The sequence below is a fragment of the Aulostomus chinensis genome, chromosome 8 (genome assembly GCF_037954235.1).
Source record: "Aulostomus chinensis isolate RoL2024-O1b breed Wild chromosome 8, RoL_Achi_v1.0, whole genome shotgun sequence".
Classification (NCBI taxonomy): domain Eukaryota; kingdom Metazoa; phylum Chordata; class Actinopteri; order Syngnathiformes; family Aulostomidae; genus Aulostomus; species Aulostomus chinensis.
In genome coordinates, this window is record NC_141327.1 from 5,983,223 (window position 1) to 6,003,747 (window position 20,525).

The 20,525-nt window shown below is 40.4% G+C and overlaps 1 protein-coding gene and 1 long non-coding RNA gene across 4 annotated transcripts in view; one reads left to right on the plus strand and one right to left on the minus strand.

Annotated features, from left to right (window-relative positions):
* The window catches only part of rptor (regulatory associated protein of MTOR, complex 1), a 197,484-nt gene extending 178,853 nt beyond the window's left edge, over nt 1-18,631 (minus strand). For all 3 annotated transcript variants that reach the window (XM_086210614.1, XM_086210613.1, XM_086210612.1), the window contains exons 1-3: nt 18,173-18,631; nt 15,152-15,326; nt 1,387-1,489 (exon numbers count right to left, since the gene is read on the minus strand). In XM_086210614.1, coding sequence (XP_086066740.1) covers nt 1,387-1,489; nt 15,152-15,319 — 271 coding nt within the window. In that variant the 5' untranslated portion in view covers nt 15,320-15,326; nt 18,173-18,631. The remainder of the gene's footprint in view (nt 1-1,386; nt 1,490-15,151; nt 15,327-18,172) is intronic.
* On the plus strand, nt 4,898-15,461 carry LOC147256920 (uncharacterized). The gene is made up of 3 exons (XR_015117534.1): nt 4,898-5,165; nt 14,481-14,553; nt 15,074-15,461. It is a non-coding gene; the product is annotated as an uncharacterized LOC147256920 (long non-coding RNA).
* Nucleotides 18,632-20,525: the final 1,894 nt, after the last annotated feature.

Genomic DNA, 20,525 nt, shown 5'->3' on the forward strand with positions numbered 1-20,525 from the left:
AAGAGCATTTTTTCGAAACACCATGGAAACTAAAGTGCAGACATGGTACCCCAGTGTCAGTGTCCTCAAAGGCCGCTGGGAAACTTTTAGAAACTTTGAGAACCATGTTCCCCTCTTAATGCGCTTTCCTCACTCCTGAGAGTCAGGGTGTCTCAGGGGAGCCAGACAATGGCTTTGAGGTTCCCATTCAATGAAGCTGGTTCTTTTGTTCTTGTTCTGTTTAAAGCTGTGTGGTTGTGGCCAGGGCAGACGGCTTCATCCCAGTTTGACAAAGGCCTTGTGAACTGCACTCCCATGGGAAAGACTGAGAATATCCCTAAATGCTGCAAAGTAAAAGTTGACAGTTGAGCATGTCTTCACAGCTCTTGTGAAAACAAGGCTCGTCTTTCTTGTGCTCTTATTTTTTTTTTTTAACAGACATTATTTAAAGGCTTTTAGCACTATGCTATGTCCCAGCTACAAACACTGTACTCTCATTTCAGTTATGTGACCCCATGAAATCTTCTGATCCTATCCATGTTCTTTTTACTCATGACACATTTTAAGGTCAAGCTAGTGGTTCCCTGAAGCTACATGTGATTTGACCCAAACACAGATGTCACAAGAATGCTAGCTGATTTGAACAAGTGTATTTACTATGATTAGCAATTTATTAAGCATGTTGACATGCTACCATGAGCTATGTTTTGGAATTATATTATGCTTCCCATAATACAAAGAGGAAATATACTTTTGTCAACTGCTAAGCAAGCTAAGCCCAGTTTTTACTATTTGCGCCACTGAAAAAAATCACACTGGAATTGCTGCTGGCTGGACAAGGTTTTAAGGCTGACCGAGTGGTTAAGATGTGCACCACGTACTACTGCTGCAACATCCCTTGCCTCATGCCACATTAACTGTTCACAGAATAAAAGCAAAACAACGGGTATGATTTCATGGGCATCTGACAAAAAGAATCCATCCATCTATCCATTTTCTGTACCGCTTAACTATTAAGGTCACGGGGTGGGGGGTTAGCTGACATTGGGCGAGAGGTGGGGTTCACCCTGGACAGGTCACCCTGGGGGAAGTGAGGATCGAACCAGCGACCTTTCGTTTGCTAAACGGCCACTCTATCTCTGAGCCATGCCGCCCTACACATGAAGAGATTTTACAGTAAAATTTAAAATTCGAGACTCAAACCTCCACCGATTGTTTTTAAACTTCCAATCAGCATTATCTTTTAGAACATCGTCAATGAATCTAAGAATATGTATACATCGATGACAACAGAGCTCAAAGCTCAAACAAGCCATACTGTCATAATGAGGCTTCAATCCAAAAAATTACTTTGGTGTGTCAGCTGATGCTGATTGTTCAGAAAGCTCTCCATATGTGTGGACTCACCTATCCAGCACTCCAGTCTGGCACAGGGGGAGGTCTTGACCACATCAGGAGGGTCCACCCCCACGTTGAGACACAACACCAGTGCGACACTCACCGTCTTCATCTGGGAGAGAAGACACACAACATTATCCACACACACATCTCAATGCTCAGCTCACTGCCTGATTTATGGGACACAAATTCAGTCCTAGTCCTAGTCCTGGGAGTTCTCCAGCGCACTTTTTTGTTGTTCTGGTGAAGGTAAAGTGTGTCAATCAGGGAAAACTCGACTATAGTTACAAAGAACAGAGTTGACATTTTCCAAACCTAATCCAGCGATTCAAACCACAAACAAATCATCACCTGACCATCATTTTACTGCCATCATCACTGATTATTATCACTTTCAAGACTCTAACATGCATGAATGTGTGAACAGCAGAGGTGAAGAGGTAAAAGCAACAAACTTTAAAAAGTAATTCTCCTGATACACAAGAGACCACAGCACAAATAGAACAATCACTGATCCATGGGTTACTGTATGTGGAAGGCCCTGACACACACCCACAAACACACACACACACACACACACACACACACCAGTGAACTTCATCCTCGTCTACTGCTATACTAGATATTTTGATATGCATAGTGGTCCTTCTCAGTCTCCTCCACGCAGCCACACTGTACTACCCAATAATTTTTCAATGACAATCATCACTACTCAATAACATATTAAAATATACACTAGAGTTCAATTGATGAAAGCAACCCTTTTGCCCACATACAGTGATTTCTATCAAAACTGATTGTTCTGACTTCCATTTATTTCACTTTTCAGTCATTTTACATAAAATTTGATTTGATGACGTGAAGGATTCAATCTCCGGGCCAGTGTAGTTTTTCTTCTCAGCCAGATTATACTTCTTCATGTCATAAAATCGAGGGGCGAGACTTTTCCAAAACCAGAACGTATTTGTGTATGACATTTAAATGCCAACTATTTTCAGCCACTGCATTTATCAATGACCGGTCATTTGTATGCTGAGATCAGCAAGGTAGAACCGGCTTAATAAATAACACCTAAGTCCGGTGGAATGATGGTCTTTACACTCAGATGTATGCCAGTTTCTACGCTCTTTTGATAAATAAGGGCCACTGTGTTTCTGGTTCAGGACTGCCACTGATACTGGCCATCGACTGATGTTACTGTTCCCAAGCTGACGAGTAACGGTATTGTCACTGTGTCACTTTAGGAATGGAAGCCTGATCATGTTTACTCTAGGACAGATGGTGTTTGGACTTCACAAGGCCCTCTGTCCCCCCTCTCGTCTCCAATTAGCCAAAGGTCAGCTGTCTACAGTGTCCCCTCTGGACTCCACTCTTTTCTGCAGACTGTTGGTGTCAGTCCTCCTGAAATCAGTTCAACATACCTGTCACAATGAAAAAGGGTATCCGTTTATCAGAATATTTTGAGTCACACTGAAAACGACTCAACAGAAAAGCTAAAATGTTGGAAAATGAAGAAAACAAACTTAGTTTACTGGACAATGAGACGCATATGAGGCTGTGACCATCTGTTAGTGTACACATTCAATGCAATAACACTGAGTGACCTTTCGCAAGTAGTGTTGGAAATTGCCTCTTCGTGATATGTAGAACTGGAGAATGCAGCACGTGTTGTGTGCGTGATGTGGAATAAGTGACATCCCGTGGCGAGGGAGGTTAGGATTGCTGTTATTGTGAAGGTAATTAAGGTGTCCTCATCTTTCCCCCTGACTGAGTTAAAGGTCAGTGTGCAAGTGAGACTGAGCAGAACAAGACTGTACATATACATGGGTCTACACACACAGTCACACTGCATAACTGCACTCATTCTCACCTGACCTCTCACCCCTCGCCCTTTTCCTGCATGCACGTTGTATGTCATGAACCCATCCTGCTGAATGTGCACCATTCCATGCACACAATAGACTGGTTAGTGCAAAAGATGAAATTGGGTTGACACCTCATTACAGTGGCTTATGTTCTATATAGTCTACAGCCAGCTAGCATACAGCTGGTAGCATCTCTAAAGGATGTGCTAATGGGTGCAATATGATATTGAACTTAAGGATTAATTGTGAAAATCATACAAGAGGCTCATATTTAGCAGGAACTATCGCTAACAAACACCCAAAAAAAAAAACAGCTAAACCTGAAGGGAAGAGCCGCCCCTTATTATATTATATTAAATATATATATAAATATATATATATATATATATATATATATATATTTATTATATTAAATAAAAATAATTAAAAACAACAAATATAAACTAATAAACAACAATAACTGAATATCAAACATACCTATTAAATAATTCTATTTGTTGACAGATTTTTGCATTGTGATACAACTCATGATTTTAGTTAGAAGTGGTCATTTTGCATTTTATACCATATGAAAAATGTACAAAAGGTTACATGATTTTTGCAGGTGATATTTAAGATTGTCAATTAACTCGGAATCACAATTTTTTTTTAAAAACTTTTTGGGTTAAGGATAAAGGCTAAATAATAATAATAATAATAATATTTGCAAAAAATGTCTAAATGTGATTTGGCTTCACTGATTATGGTATGGTGTTGTGCCATGTTTTGATATTACCGCAAGGAATTGTTCAGCCCAGGTCTGGACCAATGTAAAGAACCAGCTAATCAGCCATCTGACTACATAGAAAGTTTTGAAAAGCGATTAAACGACCAGTGAACATCAACTCAAAACAATGTATGTGATATACTTGTAACACATAGGAACACTAAGGCAATGAAGAGATGAACTAATACATTAACTACCTACTGAGAGATCCTGATGGAGGGCATCTCGATTCAATGTGGAGAAAGGATGCCAAACAGGGCTAACACACAACATGCAAACGTGTGGAGCTAAACCCAGAACCACTGAGCAGTCTCATCATATCCAAGTCCTTCAAACATCATTTTGTATGTGAAAAACTGTTGCCATCCATTGGATCTCTGACGGTTTATTTAAACCCAACGAAAGCTGAAGAATGAGTTCATGAAATGAGGCTAAAAGACAAACACAGGTTCCTCAGATAAACGGCAAAGATGTGCACTTCCTTTATCCTTCAAAGAGCGGGAGGCTGTTCTCCCTCAAGAGTCACCTAATGTCTCCTGACAGGCAGCTCAAGACCTCTGTGAGAGAAAATTCTAGCTGTTGGGAGAGCAAAGGGGGGCTCTACTTGTTACATCAATATTTGATACTATTATCTTATCCTGTCCAAGCATTTCTCCCTCACTCTTGTAGAAGACAGACACAATGCAGAAGGAATCGCTGTTGACAGAGAGGACACCTTCCAAGTCTTTATTTTCCAGATCAAAGCTGAAGCGCCATTGCTTTACACAACACACAAAAACAATGTGTTGCAATTCAGTAAAACCCACATCTGTGTTTACTTTGTCTGAGTGTGTTTAAAAAAAAAGAATCAGACACACACCAAGCCTCACTGACTTCCTCGTAGAACTTCCAGGATGCATGGAAGAGGAGAAGCAGATCTCTCTCAGCCCTGGAGGGGATGCAAAATATCTACAATATCATCTGGGGAAAAGACATTTATACCTGACATATTACAACTGGAAGAAGACAGGGCAGGGTTTGCTCTTTAAAGTACAACAGCTGAAATGACAGCACACTTCATCGATGTAATAATGCCAAATCCACAGAGCAAGACAAAAGAAAAAAATTGCGGTGACAGGAGAATTTCAAGGAATATTGTTGGCTCTCTGGAGAACACAGTAAGACATCATTTCCTTCTCGGCAACAGCACAGCAGCACTGTCTACTAAAAAACACAATTAGTATGTAAAGGAGTATTAGTACTGCGCAATATAATTCAATACCTAGATTAACTGCACACACCGTCACATATCGTGATTTTGATTTAAAATCGCTTAGCTGTACTGCCCTATTTGACTGGCTTCATTGATGGTTGATTGACAGATGGGCATTGCTCTTTAAAAACAAAATTGTAAACCTTGAAAGAAAACAGAATGGAAGAGCAAAGCAAAAATAAATCTTCAAGGAAGAAGAAAAACCCACGAGACCTGTTCAATAAGGAATATCTCAGTAGGAATGTGGAAGGTTTCTGAGAGAAGACTGCTATCACGTGACAAGGTTTGTGGTGAAAGATGAGAAAAGCGCAGGTGGGAAGGTGATTCCTAGCTGCATCAAAATTCTCTCATTCATTCCCTTGTCTTACAGACAGACATGCTGACACGTTCAAAGACTGATGAGTCAGCGAATAAATGAATGTGACATAACATCATGACCTCAAATATCAATCGGATTGAGTTAATGGTGAGAGAGTCATGTATGGAAGGAGAAGCCTGCCATTCACAGTAGTATGGAATTGAGATTGACTGGATGTTTGTCAGACCCTGGTGGAGACTTCAGTCGATACACATATTAGGTCTGACTGGTTGCTTTATGGTCTAAGTATAAATTCCTTTTTTCTACAGTCATTTGCATTAGTACTTGTTGTAGCTTTTCTGTGGATTATTCATCTAATCAGTAATAATTTGGAAGCAGGAAAACCTTTATTTTTTTGGACACGGAGTGCGACAAGACAATTACAGGCAATGGCAACGGCATCGACAAATGTGCGTTCACACTGGTAACAAAACACAACTTGAATATCAGCTAAAAAACATAAAGAAGAAAAAGAATAAGAATAAGAAAAATAATAAGAATGAGAATAGAGCAGTCTCAAGGGGATAACATCTGGGTGCATCCAGGATGGTTTTATCATGGAATGGTGGCTCTCGAAATCAAATGGTGTCACCCAACATAAAAGTCTCTTCAGGTCAGGCTCATTGGTGGGTTTGATGGTGATGCGATTAAAATCTGTATTTTTTTTCCTGTTCACTTGTTTTATATAGAAGAAGTTGTCTTTTTTGTCATTCTACATTAACATAATGAAATTTCACCCTCTCATTTAACCCTCTCCTTTCCAGAGCAGAGTTAGCCTTCTACTTCTTACTATTAGCCAACTGTCAAAACTGTCAACTGACAGGAATCAGAATTATTATCCCCTTGAGTTTAATTTTGTCTGTTTGGTTTACATGGATGATGATGATGATGAGGTTTTCTCTCCTCTGACACAATTATCTGATATTGGATGGGTGATATTCCCAAATGACGTTGCCTAATTCCCTGCTGCCTCAACACAATCAATCTACAGATGTAGACTGCACAGCTGTTATCACGAGACCCAAACATGACCTCACGGTTAAATGCTAGAAATTGGACCTTGAAACGATGAGTTTTTAAGTTTCAACTCACCAAGATCAGGAGAGAACATTTACATTCAGCTGCACTACAAAGAGAGTGAAATAGTCACATACCTCTGCATTAATGTTTTAACTCATAATCAACTCGTTCTAAGTAATCCAGTTAACATTTCATGCACACCTGCTACAGATTATTTCGAAATCTCAAGAGTTCAGAGATCATTGGACAAAGCCTGTTGTTAGATCAATGAAACTCCAGAAGCAATTAGAGTCTGTTAGAAATTTCATTTGGTCCCGCTCCAAATCAAACCTCGGAACTGTCAATCACAACCCCAGAGAGATCATTATGGCATTACTGAGGATAGACTCATTCCATCAGTGACGGTAAAGATTAACTCACAAGTCTATTTAAGTTCTCGCTTTACCTCCTTCTTCTAAAACAAGGACTTCAAGAAATTTAAATTCTATTTTCTCTTTCCTCATGTCCAAGATATCGGAAACAAAGAAATAATAATAGAGCTGATCATTTTTTCATTTTTGAAATAAACGTGCATTAACAATTCATTGAATGAAACCACAACAAAATAAAGGGAAATGTACTGAAGTTAATGATGCAGGAGCATTAAAAATAGTAATAAGAATGAGCGAAAGGCAAACAGCATTAGGTTTTAATCCAGGTATGGTGAATAGTATGGATTTCCAATAATCCTATAAATTCTGTGTGAAAGGTGATGGGAGGCAGAAACCTATGGCTTGAAAAAGTGACGGAACTGAAGATAGAGTGAGACGGAAGGGAGACAGAAAGATTACGTGCATGTATGAGCACATGAGCTTATGTCTCTGTTTTTGGGTGATGAATGTAATTGGTCCTCCTCATTAATAGCAGGACGGGACTCCGAGGGACTTCCCAACATTTTCCCTATGCTCCCTGATAGGTCCCTCATCCAGCCCCTAGCGCTGCCGGCTGCCAGGATCAATGGTCCCTGATTATTCCATTTGTTGGGCCCATAACAAATGAAGGTTATTAAAAAGGTGGAAAGCATCGATCTGCTGCAGGCATCAGGCTGGCAGCAACAGGTCAGCTGTGGAACCTCCAGCTGTGAGTCAGTACGCAAATATAAGGAGCATCTAATGGCCTTTCATGTGCTTGACACTTTCGTTTTATTAGCCACAGTTTTGCAAATAAAAGCCCAAAACCTGAAACTGCATACCCATGAACTTTCCTGTGTAATATTATATCACGGTATTATGGATGTTGGAAAACTCCTCACATCTGTAGGAACAGAGTAGGGTAAGGGTTCTTGGTGGATTGTGTTTATCTGAAATTGAAGTGTTTGTGGATTACTGAGCAAGAGCAAGGATGAAAAAGACGTGGATTACACGAGATAATGCACTTAAGAGTCTGCCAACAAATGTTTTGCTGTTGATAGTTGTCTCATTAGCTTCTAATTATGTGTGGCTGACATTTTAAGGCTGATTAAAACAAAAAAATTCCAATTGTGATTACCTTGATTTTGCAAATTGGGATGTTGCACAACATTAAAATTCTTATTCTGTCATATCCATATTCATTTAAAAACAAGCCAAAATTACAATGGTGTGATTTCTGTGGTGTTTTCTGAAGTCTGGAGAAAATCACTTGCATGTTGGCATATTTGTGCAATACCACATTACTTCAGTAAGGCTATTTTTATACGTATTTTGCTTTGCCAAATACTGCACCCCCTGGGATTCTGCTCGAGGCCATATTGTGATTTCCATACAATTTTGACTGTTTTTTTCATCTTTGTGAATTCAAGACACCTCACAATGACTAATTCAAAGGTAAATTCTAACTTTTGAGTAAATACGGCTACAAGCACATATTTAGTATCAGAATCGTTCGCTCACTGGCCTGCATTCCTGGATATCAGTGAACTAGATAGTAGATCTCCCTGACTCATTTGGATTACAACATGTTGGCATACAGCAATGACGATATGGGTTCTATTTTAATTTGACATGAAATTTTTATTTTTGTAGCAGTAACGGAAGTGTGGGCAGTTGTGGTTGACTTGGAGTATCTAAAGAGAGAAAAGATCCGGGGGACGAGAGGGCAGCTGTAGTCTGTTCTGCAAAGCTGTGAAGGCTCCATGTGTGTTTTACTGTGATTTTGCTTTGATTGCCTGACAGTCAGATGGTATTTCGTGAATGATTTTCTGTCAATGCCTATACATGAATCAGTTGTATTTCTTTTATACAAATTTCTATTTCCAAATCATCTTCTTCTATGTTTGTTCCTGAATTATGTTTTGTTCATTGTTCCCTGCCTTCTTTTCAATTATCCTGCATGCTTATGAAAAGTACTTTTGTCCTTTTAATGTTCATGACAAATTTTCTTGACTTTTTTTAAGGGTCATTTTGTTACATCAGTCAACAGCTAGCAGGTTAAAAAAATAGCCCATTGACTAGCTCGGGCACATGTTCAGAAATGTTTATTCATGTGCTCTGTCCCGTTAAAATGGGACACGAGACAGCGTATTATTTCCATAGCATCTCCTCAACATGCTATCTTTTTGGGCTTTTTTTTGTTGTTGCTGTTTGGCTGTTGAAACGGGTCTCACTGTGCCTCACATTCTAAAACCAGCTACTGTCAACATGACAAGTTGAGTGGCAGGAGACTTCCACAGCCAGCTGGCGTCAAGCTTAGATGGGCCAGTATACACCACTGCAAGTTTCCCTCTTCAGTCAGTTTAGAACAAACTATGCGAAAAAGTTGCACTATTAGCACTGTCGTATGATATTAGCCAGAGGAAGGACACAATGATAAAAACAGATCATTCTGGAGTGAAAGTGCTGACATTGTTTACTTCACCATAGAAATCCATCAATGTATGAACAGTGTTACAGTCAGTTCATCCTCAATAAAAATAAGTTTCATCCTTCCACTGATTAGAATGACTAGAAATGAAGGATGACATAATAAGACTATGAGATGAAGAGATGTTAATCCAGCTGCCTCACAAGGGAAAAGAAAGATCCAGGAAGGAAAAATGCAGAAAGCATAGTGGAAATCCACAGATTTATGAAAACCTGTTAACCCAGACGTCTGAGGTCCATAAGTGAGTGTTGCTTCAGAGGCTCTAACAAGTGGGCCTGAATTGACAGCTCTTAGTTAAATGACCGTTTCCACATATTTATTACATTTAACCAAATGGCATGATTCCATGACGCTGTCAAATGACTTGCATGTAATTATGACTGATGCTTTACAAGTATATCTGTTGTTCAGGCCTCTGTGGCTCAGAGTCTATGCTGCCTAATGAACTGTGCACATTGATTGAATTCAACTAATGATGCAGAAGATAAAGCAGTCCAGACCACCTGTCTCATTTCCACATTATTACAATGGGCCTGGTTATTGATGACTCATTGATTTCATTATTCTAAAGTCAAACATCACAGCGGGCCATGTGAAAACCAGCCGGCAATGAGAGAATTTAAATGAGTGTGTGTGCGTGTGTGTGTGTTTAGTACTGGTCATCTAGCACAACAACAGACATCCATCTACACCGACTGATACTGATATCCAGCTTATAAAGAATACTCACACAACATGTATTCAATATTGGAGGAGAGTTCAAATCCTAGTCATGCTACATACTAAACTAAGGCCAGCATGAAGGCAGCGACTACTGTACTGTACTCATACTGTATATCCAACCACCAGACTTTTGCCATTCATTTCCTCAAGCTCTGTATTGTACACTGGGAGCCCCTTCACTTTGCTTGTGTGACAGTTGGCTGCTACTGTTGTGGGGATTGTAACAGTTACATACCTGTATTATTTGATATGATGATATTTAGGGCCTGAGCCAGTACCTGGCGAAGACCCTATTATGTTTCGAAGGCACACTCGTTATTCTTTCCGGTTCCGCCGCCAAAAAACCCTTAATTACACCCCCTGAACATGCATGCAATTCGCTGAATTTTTGCACACACGTCCGGTCTGGATAAAATTTCGATATTCTGAAAAAAAAATTGGGACAAACTCTACAGCGCCACCTAGGGAGCCAAAACAAAAATTTTAAATTTGGAGCGCTGTAACTGCTTGCACGAATGTCCCACAGACACGGGACCAACACCGTTGCACTCGTCTCATCAAGATGAAAAATTCATACGCTCTGACCTCTCACCTATCTACAACACAATGTCCACAAATTGGACAAAACTGTCAAAATGAGGACTTTTGCTACTCCCTGAACAAAATCTATCTCCTCCTAAACTGTAAATGGCATCGCTTCCAAACTTTCACACTTTACTCTCCCAACTGTGCTCTTCAAAAATCTTTAAAGGCTAATACACTACGCGCTCGGTTCCCATTTTATAAGCCGTCAAAGTTGGGGAGACACGTTTTACATTACAATGGAAGTCAATGGGGAGGCCGTGTCCTGTCATGGTACATACTCTCGAACAAACGCTTCTCACGTCTACACTAAAACTCACACAGCTTCACAAAACACACCACTAGATTCCTCAGAAAAATCCCTACAAAAATATGGTATTACATTGCACTTTCAAGCAACAAATGCTGAGTTCTTTGCTTTTCACACACTAAAAATGTACACTTTTCAGCTGCTCTCCACTCTGCCACAGATGGCAGAGATTTGTTTACTGTAGTCATAGAAACCACAATTGGAGGGTCTCTGCCCTCATGTACATACTGTCAAACAAACACTTGTAGCTTCTAAACTAAAACACTCACACCTTCAAAAAACACACCATTGAATTCCTGAGAAAAAAACTCTACGCACTGATGTCTTTACTTTCAACTTTTGACCAACATATGCTGAGTTATGACTGTGTTTCACAGTAAAACTGCCCAAATCCTCCTCTGCTCTCCACTCTGACACAGATGGCAGAGAGCGAGCAGAGAAGGGAGGGGTTCTTAAAGGGCCGGCTCTCAACTCTGCACTCGCACTGTGCAGCGAGTTGAGGCTCGTATCTCCTAAACTACAAGGCCTAGGGATTTGCCGATTACACCGTTGGTTGCGGGCCGACGGTCCAGCTGCGGCTGCGCCGGGGCTCAGGCCCTAACAATGCTGCTTGCAGCTTTAATTAATTCTGCTGTTTAAGTGAAAGCTATCATTTCTGATGTGTAATACAATTTTTGTACTTGCCACAGAGTAAAGTAGTAGATCTATCCATCCATTTTCAATATGGCTTAACCGTTAAGGGTCGCGGGGGGGCTGGAGCCCATCCCAGCTGATATTGGGTGAGAGGCGGGGTTCACCCTGGATGGGTCGCCAGTCTGTCACAGGGCCATCAGGAGCAATTAGGGGTTCAGTATCTTGCTCAAGGATACGTGGACATGGTCACCGAGGGAAGTGAGGATCGAACCAGCGACCCTTCGGTTGCTAGACGGCCACTCTACCTCTGAGCCATGCCGCCCCCTACTGAGTAAATCAATGATGTTAAAAGATTTTACTTGATTTGACCGTGAAGAAATAGTCCATGTGTAGTGCAGTATAGGTGCTCATATGGTGGCAGGGCAACATAATCATCACATTGTGGTCCCAAGTCCCTCCAATTTATGTAAATGACCAATAATGAAAGAACAAGGTAAGCAGCTATTGATCAGTGATAGTCAGGGAACTTTGCTGCAATCACTTGGTTATCTTGGCAGGTCGAGGTTCAGCTTCATTTGCTATCAACATGCATGTGTTATATTCCAGGTCACAGAGGGTCTGTGAAAGAGAATTCAATAGCAATCACTAGAAAAGAAAGGAACAAACCACTCTGACCAGTTGTACACTCACCTCTCTACCATCTACCCTGGTGTTTATCAGTGTAAATATGTCAAAGAGCAAGACCTCACGGATTTGAAGCCAAAATCTTTCAGTGTACAACACAAAAACGTATATATATTTTTCAGTCCTCTGAGCCCAGAGAGTGTAAAAGGGCGAATTCTTACAAGAGTACCGTACAACTGAGGGTCCACAGCGTGAAAAAGCTTGGAGCAATAAGAAATGTTACTCGGTCAATTTAGCAGGACTTTCTCATGGTAATGCTCACTGTAGCCCACACATATAACCTCCTTTAAACCAATAGCAGCCTCACACTCAGTGATGCACTCATATTCAACATTTTCAGCAGAGGGGTGTTAATATTTAATTTGGGTGCATTTCTTCAATAGGTGTGAGGGTTATGTATGACTATGTGGCATTTGCCATCATTATAGAAGCTAGTGGGGTGTAGCCGAGAGCAATGGAATAATCAGATTGGTAGCAACGTGGCGGATCAAACGAGTGCTTTATGGGAGTCGAAACACACTGTAGCCATTCATGAAGGAAAGCTTTGAGGTTCCCCTGTCAAAGAGCAGCAAGGATAGCTTCAAGCTCACACAAATGAATTGGCATTATTATAAGGACGAGCTTAAGCGCTGATTTGCTGCTGCGTCCCCACTCTGTCAAGACTCTCCTGGCTCAGTGTGTAACGTCAGGGAATAGGATTTGGTTTCTCAAATGAACTGAAATTCTGGTCCATCCATTCCCTCACTGCACCAATTAGAACTAACATTTAAATAAGTTATAGTCTGATTACAAGTCCTATACACTAGCCTGTTTAAGCAGAGGTCCCACCACCACACTGCCTGGAAGACAACCACTAAAATAACATCTCTGTGTGGGAGCCATTCAGTCGCACCTCGTACAGTCAGACATATACTCCGAGGGCTAGGAAGGTTGTTTAAATGGAAAGAAAAACATGTTTTTTTTCTTATTTCCCCGTGTAGATATTCATACATCAGTCACCAAATGATTCTTCTATCGCTACACTTTTAATGGTCAAAGCAAAGCAACGTATGTAATCCAATCAATTTTAAAATAATCAAATCAAATAGTTAGCAGCAGTTATCAGGCTTTGTTGGTACTGTTCTTCACTCATTGTTGTAAATGCAAGACGCAATTAGTTCTTAACCATTGCTCTGACCATTGTTTTTGCTCACCACAATAGGTTTGTATATTATGCAACATAATGTATTTGTAAAATATGGAAATAATCAGTTGTTTAAATCGCCCACCTCTACCTGATGCTGATTTTAAGTTTTTGTGGACATTTCCAAAGATCAAACCACTGTGATTAAAATACCAGGCAATAAATCTTCATCAAAAAGGCTACGTTTTGTGTCCGCCAGCACAAACACGGCTGATCTCGTGGTATGGCTCATAAAAATATAGCTTATAATCAATATCAAACATACAATGGAGAAAATATCATTAACTTCTATGAAATGTGAACGCGGATGGCCAGGATGTCCAAGCTTTTAAGTACATGGTTAAAAAAACACTCAAACATCAAAACGCACATTACTTCAGTGTAAAGTGTGCAGTGGCTGCCTTATGTACTGCTACATAAGATGATCATTAGAATCTGTACCAATGGAACTCCAAGGGGCGCTACGGCTAAAAAAAACCTCAGATTTATTCCTAAATTCTACCAGCTTTCGTGTGTCATTCCCATCTGTGTTTGTCTTGCATGCTTCTTTCAAACAAAAAGTATGAATTTCAAATGTATTACTTTATATATGGTGATCAATATTTAATTCTCTTTCCCTCAAAACAGACACATCTGCAGATCAGTGCAGGGGTTTTGGGTTGGATTTAGATTAATTTAAGAAATTACAATGATTAGATTATATGATTTAGCTTTACCCTTGGATTATTAAAAATGTATTTAAATAAGAATGTTATGTGAAATGTGTGGATTTCAATGAAGGAAACTAGTTACTATTTCTCCCTTTTACATAACCCTCATGGCAATTTTTGTGTCGATTTTTTTTTAGTTCCTGATGGAGGCGTTGGTTGCATGGGACCTGTGTGAGGAGCATCAAGTTGCCTTCACTACAGACAACAATGGTAAGTTTGTGAAAAATCCCACAATGTTACTATCTTGCACTTTGCACAAATGCCTTTACTTATAAGAGAATTATTTTTTTGTATCTTATTTTCTCAACTGTTGAGTTATTTGGACATAAGAACTGTACAAACTTATGTTTTTGTTTTCTCATGCTACTTAATATTTACACAATCACCATGATTGTACACATTTACCGAACCATCCACCGATAGATGTGACTTCAAGCTAAAAGCTCAGAGGACAGTTGGAAACTAATTAACGGGTGCAGTTGTGTCTGTGTCTGTTTGGAAGAGAGAGCACTTCCTGAATTTGAGCATTCTTCTCCCCTGGACATTAGACACTCGTTCAATTGTATTTCTGTCCCTCTTTAACTCACCCACCAAGGTGGGAGGGTGGAAAATCAAGTTCCCTGCCACGGATCAAAATCACTTACATGTGGTTGGGGGCGGGTGCTAATTTCTCAGATATTTTGAACTTGTCTTCATGTATTTGTACCTTCAACTAATCTGCATGTACCAGACTACCAGAGCTCGAAGAGGCCCAGCAAACTCCCGCCACCCAGCAGAGGAATTTAAGGGGACATGAGAAGAAATTTACCCTGTCCTTCATCCTCCAGCTCTGTGCTAAGGCCTTGGAGCCCTCAATCTTCTCCGAGTGACGTTTCTTCATGAAAGCCAGAGGAAGTTTCCAGTCATTCATGTCGGCCTCCTCCTCCTCAGCAAGGCCCACGGCCGGCGAATGAAGCAAGTCTGAGTCCATTTTCATCAGGGCCCTACAGGGGAGAGCTGACGTTAGCAACAAAAATCTTAGGAAACTGCTGTCTCCACGAACCAACAACATGGTGCTTTTCCCTGGGAATGATCCTCAACATTCATAACAATAAAAAAAGCAATTAGCGTTTCTGCTAAAGACCTAAATGAATCATGCATTCAGTTAATTCTGACATAACTACAGTGTAAGGAAGTCAAGACATTGGGACTCATGCAAGAACAACTTCTGCACACAGATCAAGTTTTACATCACTTGTCTAAGCTTTCGCTGGATTCACCAATATTGGGTGGTATTTGAGATTTTCTCCTGGATGAGAAGATCCACTGTACTTGTAACACACACACACACACACACACACACACACACACACACACACACACACACACACATCTTCTGCTCTCTAAAGAGTTAAACTTTGTTGAATACTAATGGTTAATGTCAGGTTCATGACAAATTACATTTTGGAATTCAGAATTGTGTGACATTATGGTTGTATCTCCTCACACCAACCAGACTGTTGCACTCAGCCCCACAGTCACACGCGTGAGCGCACAGCAGGGTCCACATGTGTTATGGAGAGGATTCTTGTTACGAGGCTATAAGACAAGATGCGGGGTTTATTTTGTGATTTTGTGTGTCCAGGCCAACTGGCATAAGTGAACAAACATAATGCTGTCATCCCAGCCAACAGCAGCAAATATAATGATGTAGCCTGTATCTAGAAGTATTCCCTGAAACATGAGGACATTGAAATGTGATGTAAGTGCATCTTAACCTACATTTGATGGATGCATGTTCTTGTTTTGACCATCACATGAGTATCCAGGCGCTCATCTAAAAAAATCCAAGCACCACATACAGTATCCTCTAGTCAGTCCGTATTCGCTGTGTACTGTTGGCTCATGCTTTGGTAAGATGCCTTTATGACAGTCTATTACAAATGAAACCATTTTTTTCCTTACAGTGAACCTTGCACACACATCGCATAACGTGACAACGCAGACATCACGTATGTCTTTTTTTTTTTGCATGACCACCAAAGAATATGCATTTTCATGTTTGAGCAGAACATACAGTATCAACCTCTCAGCTCAGAATATCTGAGTTCTTCGTTTTCCGTGCCATTTTCATGAATGGAGCTCTTGTACAACTGTGACTGACAGCTTACCTTATATGCTGTCTTTAATGTGTCGATTATGTTTATTTGCTTGGTTTAAGAATGAGAATTCAGTAGAACAGCTGGGAATAATCGTGGTTCAGCTAATTTATGAGTGGTTCCTGGTGATACCAGTACTTGGCGCATCTTATACGACCCAATTTTACAACTCAACCTCACGCAAAAAGTACAACAATTTACAACCACGAAACTGTTACTGCATGAGACCCATTGCTCAAAAATCCATTGGAGGAGTTTACGTGACTCAGAGAAGGTATTATTACATAAATTTTGTCAGACAGGCCCAAAGAGAGCCACACTTTGGAGACTCACAACTCATTTAACAGTGACACGGCTAATACAAACAAATTAATCTCTTTTGGTTTGGGCTGATCAATAGAGATCAAAATGCTACCGTATGTCATGGGTCCTGACCCCCCCCATGGTTGACTCTGCTCTCACACATTGTATCAGTGTGTGTGAGTGTGTATGTATGTTTGTGTGAATGGGTGAACAAGATAACAAAGAGAAGGCACTTAAAGTACCGCCGAAGCAGATAAGTCTTGATGAAAACATGTATACTTTAGACCTGTCACAATTATTACAATATTGATGTATCAAAACCTAAAAAAACATGAACTCATCATTTTGCTAACCTCTATAGTGTAGCCTGCAGCATTTAAATTCTCATCTGTCCACACATGAATAACACCTGCATTTTTACATGGTTCATCTTCTTTAGGATTTACTGTATCCATTCAGGATATCTTAATATATTTCCCCATTCTAATTTTAAGTCATGGAATCACAATATGCTCATTTATCACAATCATTTCTGAGAAAATTTTTCATCCGACAAAAAAGGCCATCCTACATCAGTGAAGCACATTTTATTACCGCATTTCACATCCAAGAACAAGTTTGGTGGAGACATCCTACAGATAGAGAGTTAGAGACCTTCTGTCCATCGGGTTTCATAAATGGTGTTTCAAGCACGCAACTCTGCCTCTATGGTTTAAATTCTTCATCTGCATATCACAGATCTTCTGTTAATCTCGAGTCTGTGATGCATTAACTGACACCAACAGTATGCATGCTATTGTGTTGGAACTCTGAATGTTTTTCAAAATCAAAACTCTGAAAAACCTCAGTGACCCAGTTTACCCCTTGGCCACTCTCATGAATGGTTCCCTTGAAAGGATGCAGTTGAGTCATTTCTGAAGCCCTGCTGTGAATCTCCTACTGGAGTGGAAATCACAACAGCTGTCCCCAAGCACATCTGGACGCCACCAAAGCAACAATGCATTTTACCCTTTGGCAGACCCCCGGTTCATGAGATGCTGAGGCTCCTGCTGGCTACGTGAGCGGGTTTCGGTGAAGAGCTAACCGGGTGGGAGTGTGTCGGCTCAGTGCGTGTTCAGCTATATTCATAGCAGGGATTCTCTCCCGTAGGGAAGTTGGTAGGACTGGAGCTAAGTACGCTAGCTAAAGGTTAGCTACACTAAGCTAGCGCGGTTCATCTGACAGCTCTCCGGGCTGTTGCCTCTGACAAGCTGCACACAGGGCCGACGCTATTTAAAGCTTCTGGTGTCCAGGTCGCTTGTGAAACCACATGAGCACACAGATACAGACAGAGCAGATGTGCAGTAATGGCGCATGTGTTGGTGGTGGAGCGTCAGATGCGTGCAGACCTTGCGGTGGGATGATAAACCCGGGCTGGGGAAGCTCTCCGTCTCCGGACGATGACAGAAACTGTCGCACAAACAATCCTGGTCAGAAAGTGGTAGGGCAGCGTCCACAGCCTGTAGAGTATGTCAAAGCCGTCAAATCCAAGTGTGACGGGTGCGTGTTTGCAGGGGAATCTGCGGCTCCTCTCCCCACGGCTCTTTGCTATGGGAAGGGGCTGGAGACGAGGCCCATCTTCACACGGACTCTCTGCCACAGCCACGCGAGGCACCGCTCACTCTTAGCGGCAGCTTGGGTCCCACGCGCCTCTGCTACGAGCCGGCGTCGCTACCAGCAAAATTTGTGCGACAAAATTGGCGGAAATCACCTACAATCCCGGGAATTTCTCTGGAGAGGCACTTCTTCAGCACTCCTGCAAGGGCGCAGCCATCTTGAGTTGGACCCAGAATGCACCGTTGGAGCGGCGAGGCTGTCATGAAACGTCACCGCTGTTCCTGTCACACACCAAAATATAAACACACATACACACTGGTAACCACGGTAACTTGTATGTTGTTTGTATTCAGCTCAAATTCATTTTTGTTTTGTTTTTTAAAAAATATTCTAGAGTACTCACTTGTCTTTTATACAAGGTTGGTCAGATTACTACTGAGCCCCAGAGTGGCGACAAGATCTCCCCCCCAAAAAATGAAATAAATAAATTGTGTGAACAAATTCTACCTCACGGCCACACGCTAATTACATTTATGGAATAATTTGCTATTTTGAAGCCAAGAGATAATAGTCCCCCCACCCCCCAATTCAGTTACTTTGAGGAAGATATAAAGTGCCTCCAATATAATTTATTCTTGGGAACAACATTTAACTTGTCCATCGAGAAAACAAGTTATGTACCTAATTATTTTTGGAGCCATGACAAATAACAAGCACCCTCAATTTAGTTATTTTTAGGCCATGAGATATAACAGGTTTCCTAAATTAACCAATTTAAAGGGAACAATACATAACATTGTATTTACATATTAAATTAAATATATAAAATAATTAAAACATTAAACATATAAAATAACTTAATTATTGAACAAGTTATATTTTGTGGCAATTTTTTTTATTATTTCTTTCTATGCCCAGAATTCTCTCTCTCTCTCTCTCTCTCTCTATCTCTCTCGCTCTCTCTCTCTCTCTCTCTCTCTCTCTCTCTCTCTCTCTCTCTCTCTCTCTCTCTCTCTCTGCGTATGGCCATTCAAGGGCTGTAGAGATCGCATACGTACAAGAATTTGGATATTTTTAACGACACATACATAGCCAAATAGTATGCAAAGTATTGAAAAGTTAATAAAGAAGCAGTTGCAAAAATGTAGAATATACTTCAACAGAATTAATACAGAATTAACCTGATTCATTTGATTAATACATCTTCATAAATCACAAAGTGTTTGGGCATAATTACATGAACATTAACTAAAAGCAACATAGCTAAGAATTTTGTTGATAGGTATTGCAGATAAGGAGATATCTTTTTGAATGAAGTCTGACTGCCTGAAATTAATAACAGTATGACATATCCACCAGTGGTTTATGCCAGGGTTGGACTGGATGTACGAACTGTAACTGATATGTAATGTGTTCAAAATCTTGGGATCTATGTTTGCAACTTTACATTCTTTCAGTTGTTCTTTTTATTTCTTTGCTGCCTCTTCAGAGAAACCAACACCAGCTTTAAATGTACATATTAAACAATAAACTTTAATGATTTACAACAAGCAGCATTAAAACAAACATTCAAACCACTGGCACCACTCCCCCCTTAAAATTTGGGAAATGTGTGGATGAATAGGAGAACACTGGAAGGAAAAGAACATTTCTATTAAAGTCATTCCTCTTAGACAGTAAAGTATCATGTCCTCCACACTTGTCGCTTCTTTATTACCAGTCGTCATGAAACAGCAGTGTCATTACTGCCAAGGGTATGAAGTATGGCTGATTTAATAGACAAGTGCGTAACTTCTCAGCTTGATGTGATGAGTAGAATCCAACCGATTCAACTGATAGCTGCATCCATCATAAATAGCAGGGGAGCAGTGTTTCTTAAATCTCTCTCTGCATGAGAATGTTTTAAAGGTAGCCGCAGCCAGGTTTAAATCCAATCTCAGTGGGAAGAGTCAAAACAAGAGGTTGGGAGTGCAATATTGGATTAAGTTTTCAGACATTTGAGTTTTGATGGGCTTGAAATAATTCACTGTTCATTGAAGTCATTGTTACAAACCTTAGATCCCCTTCTGTCTCATAAAGATGCAGAAATAGTGGTCATGTATCTTGCATTTGTTAACGCTACTATTCAGGGTTTCCCCCAGTGTT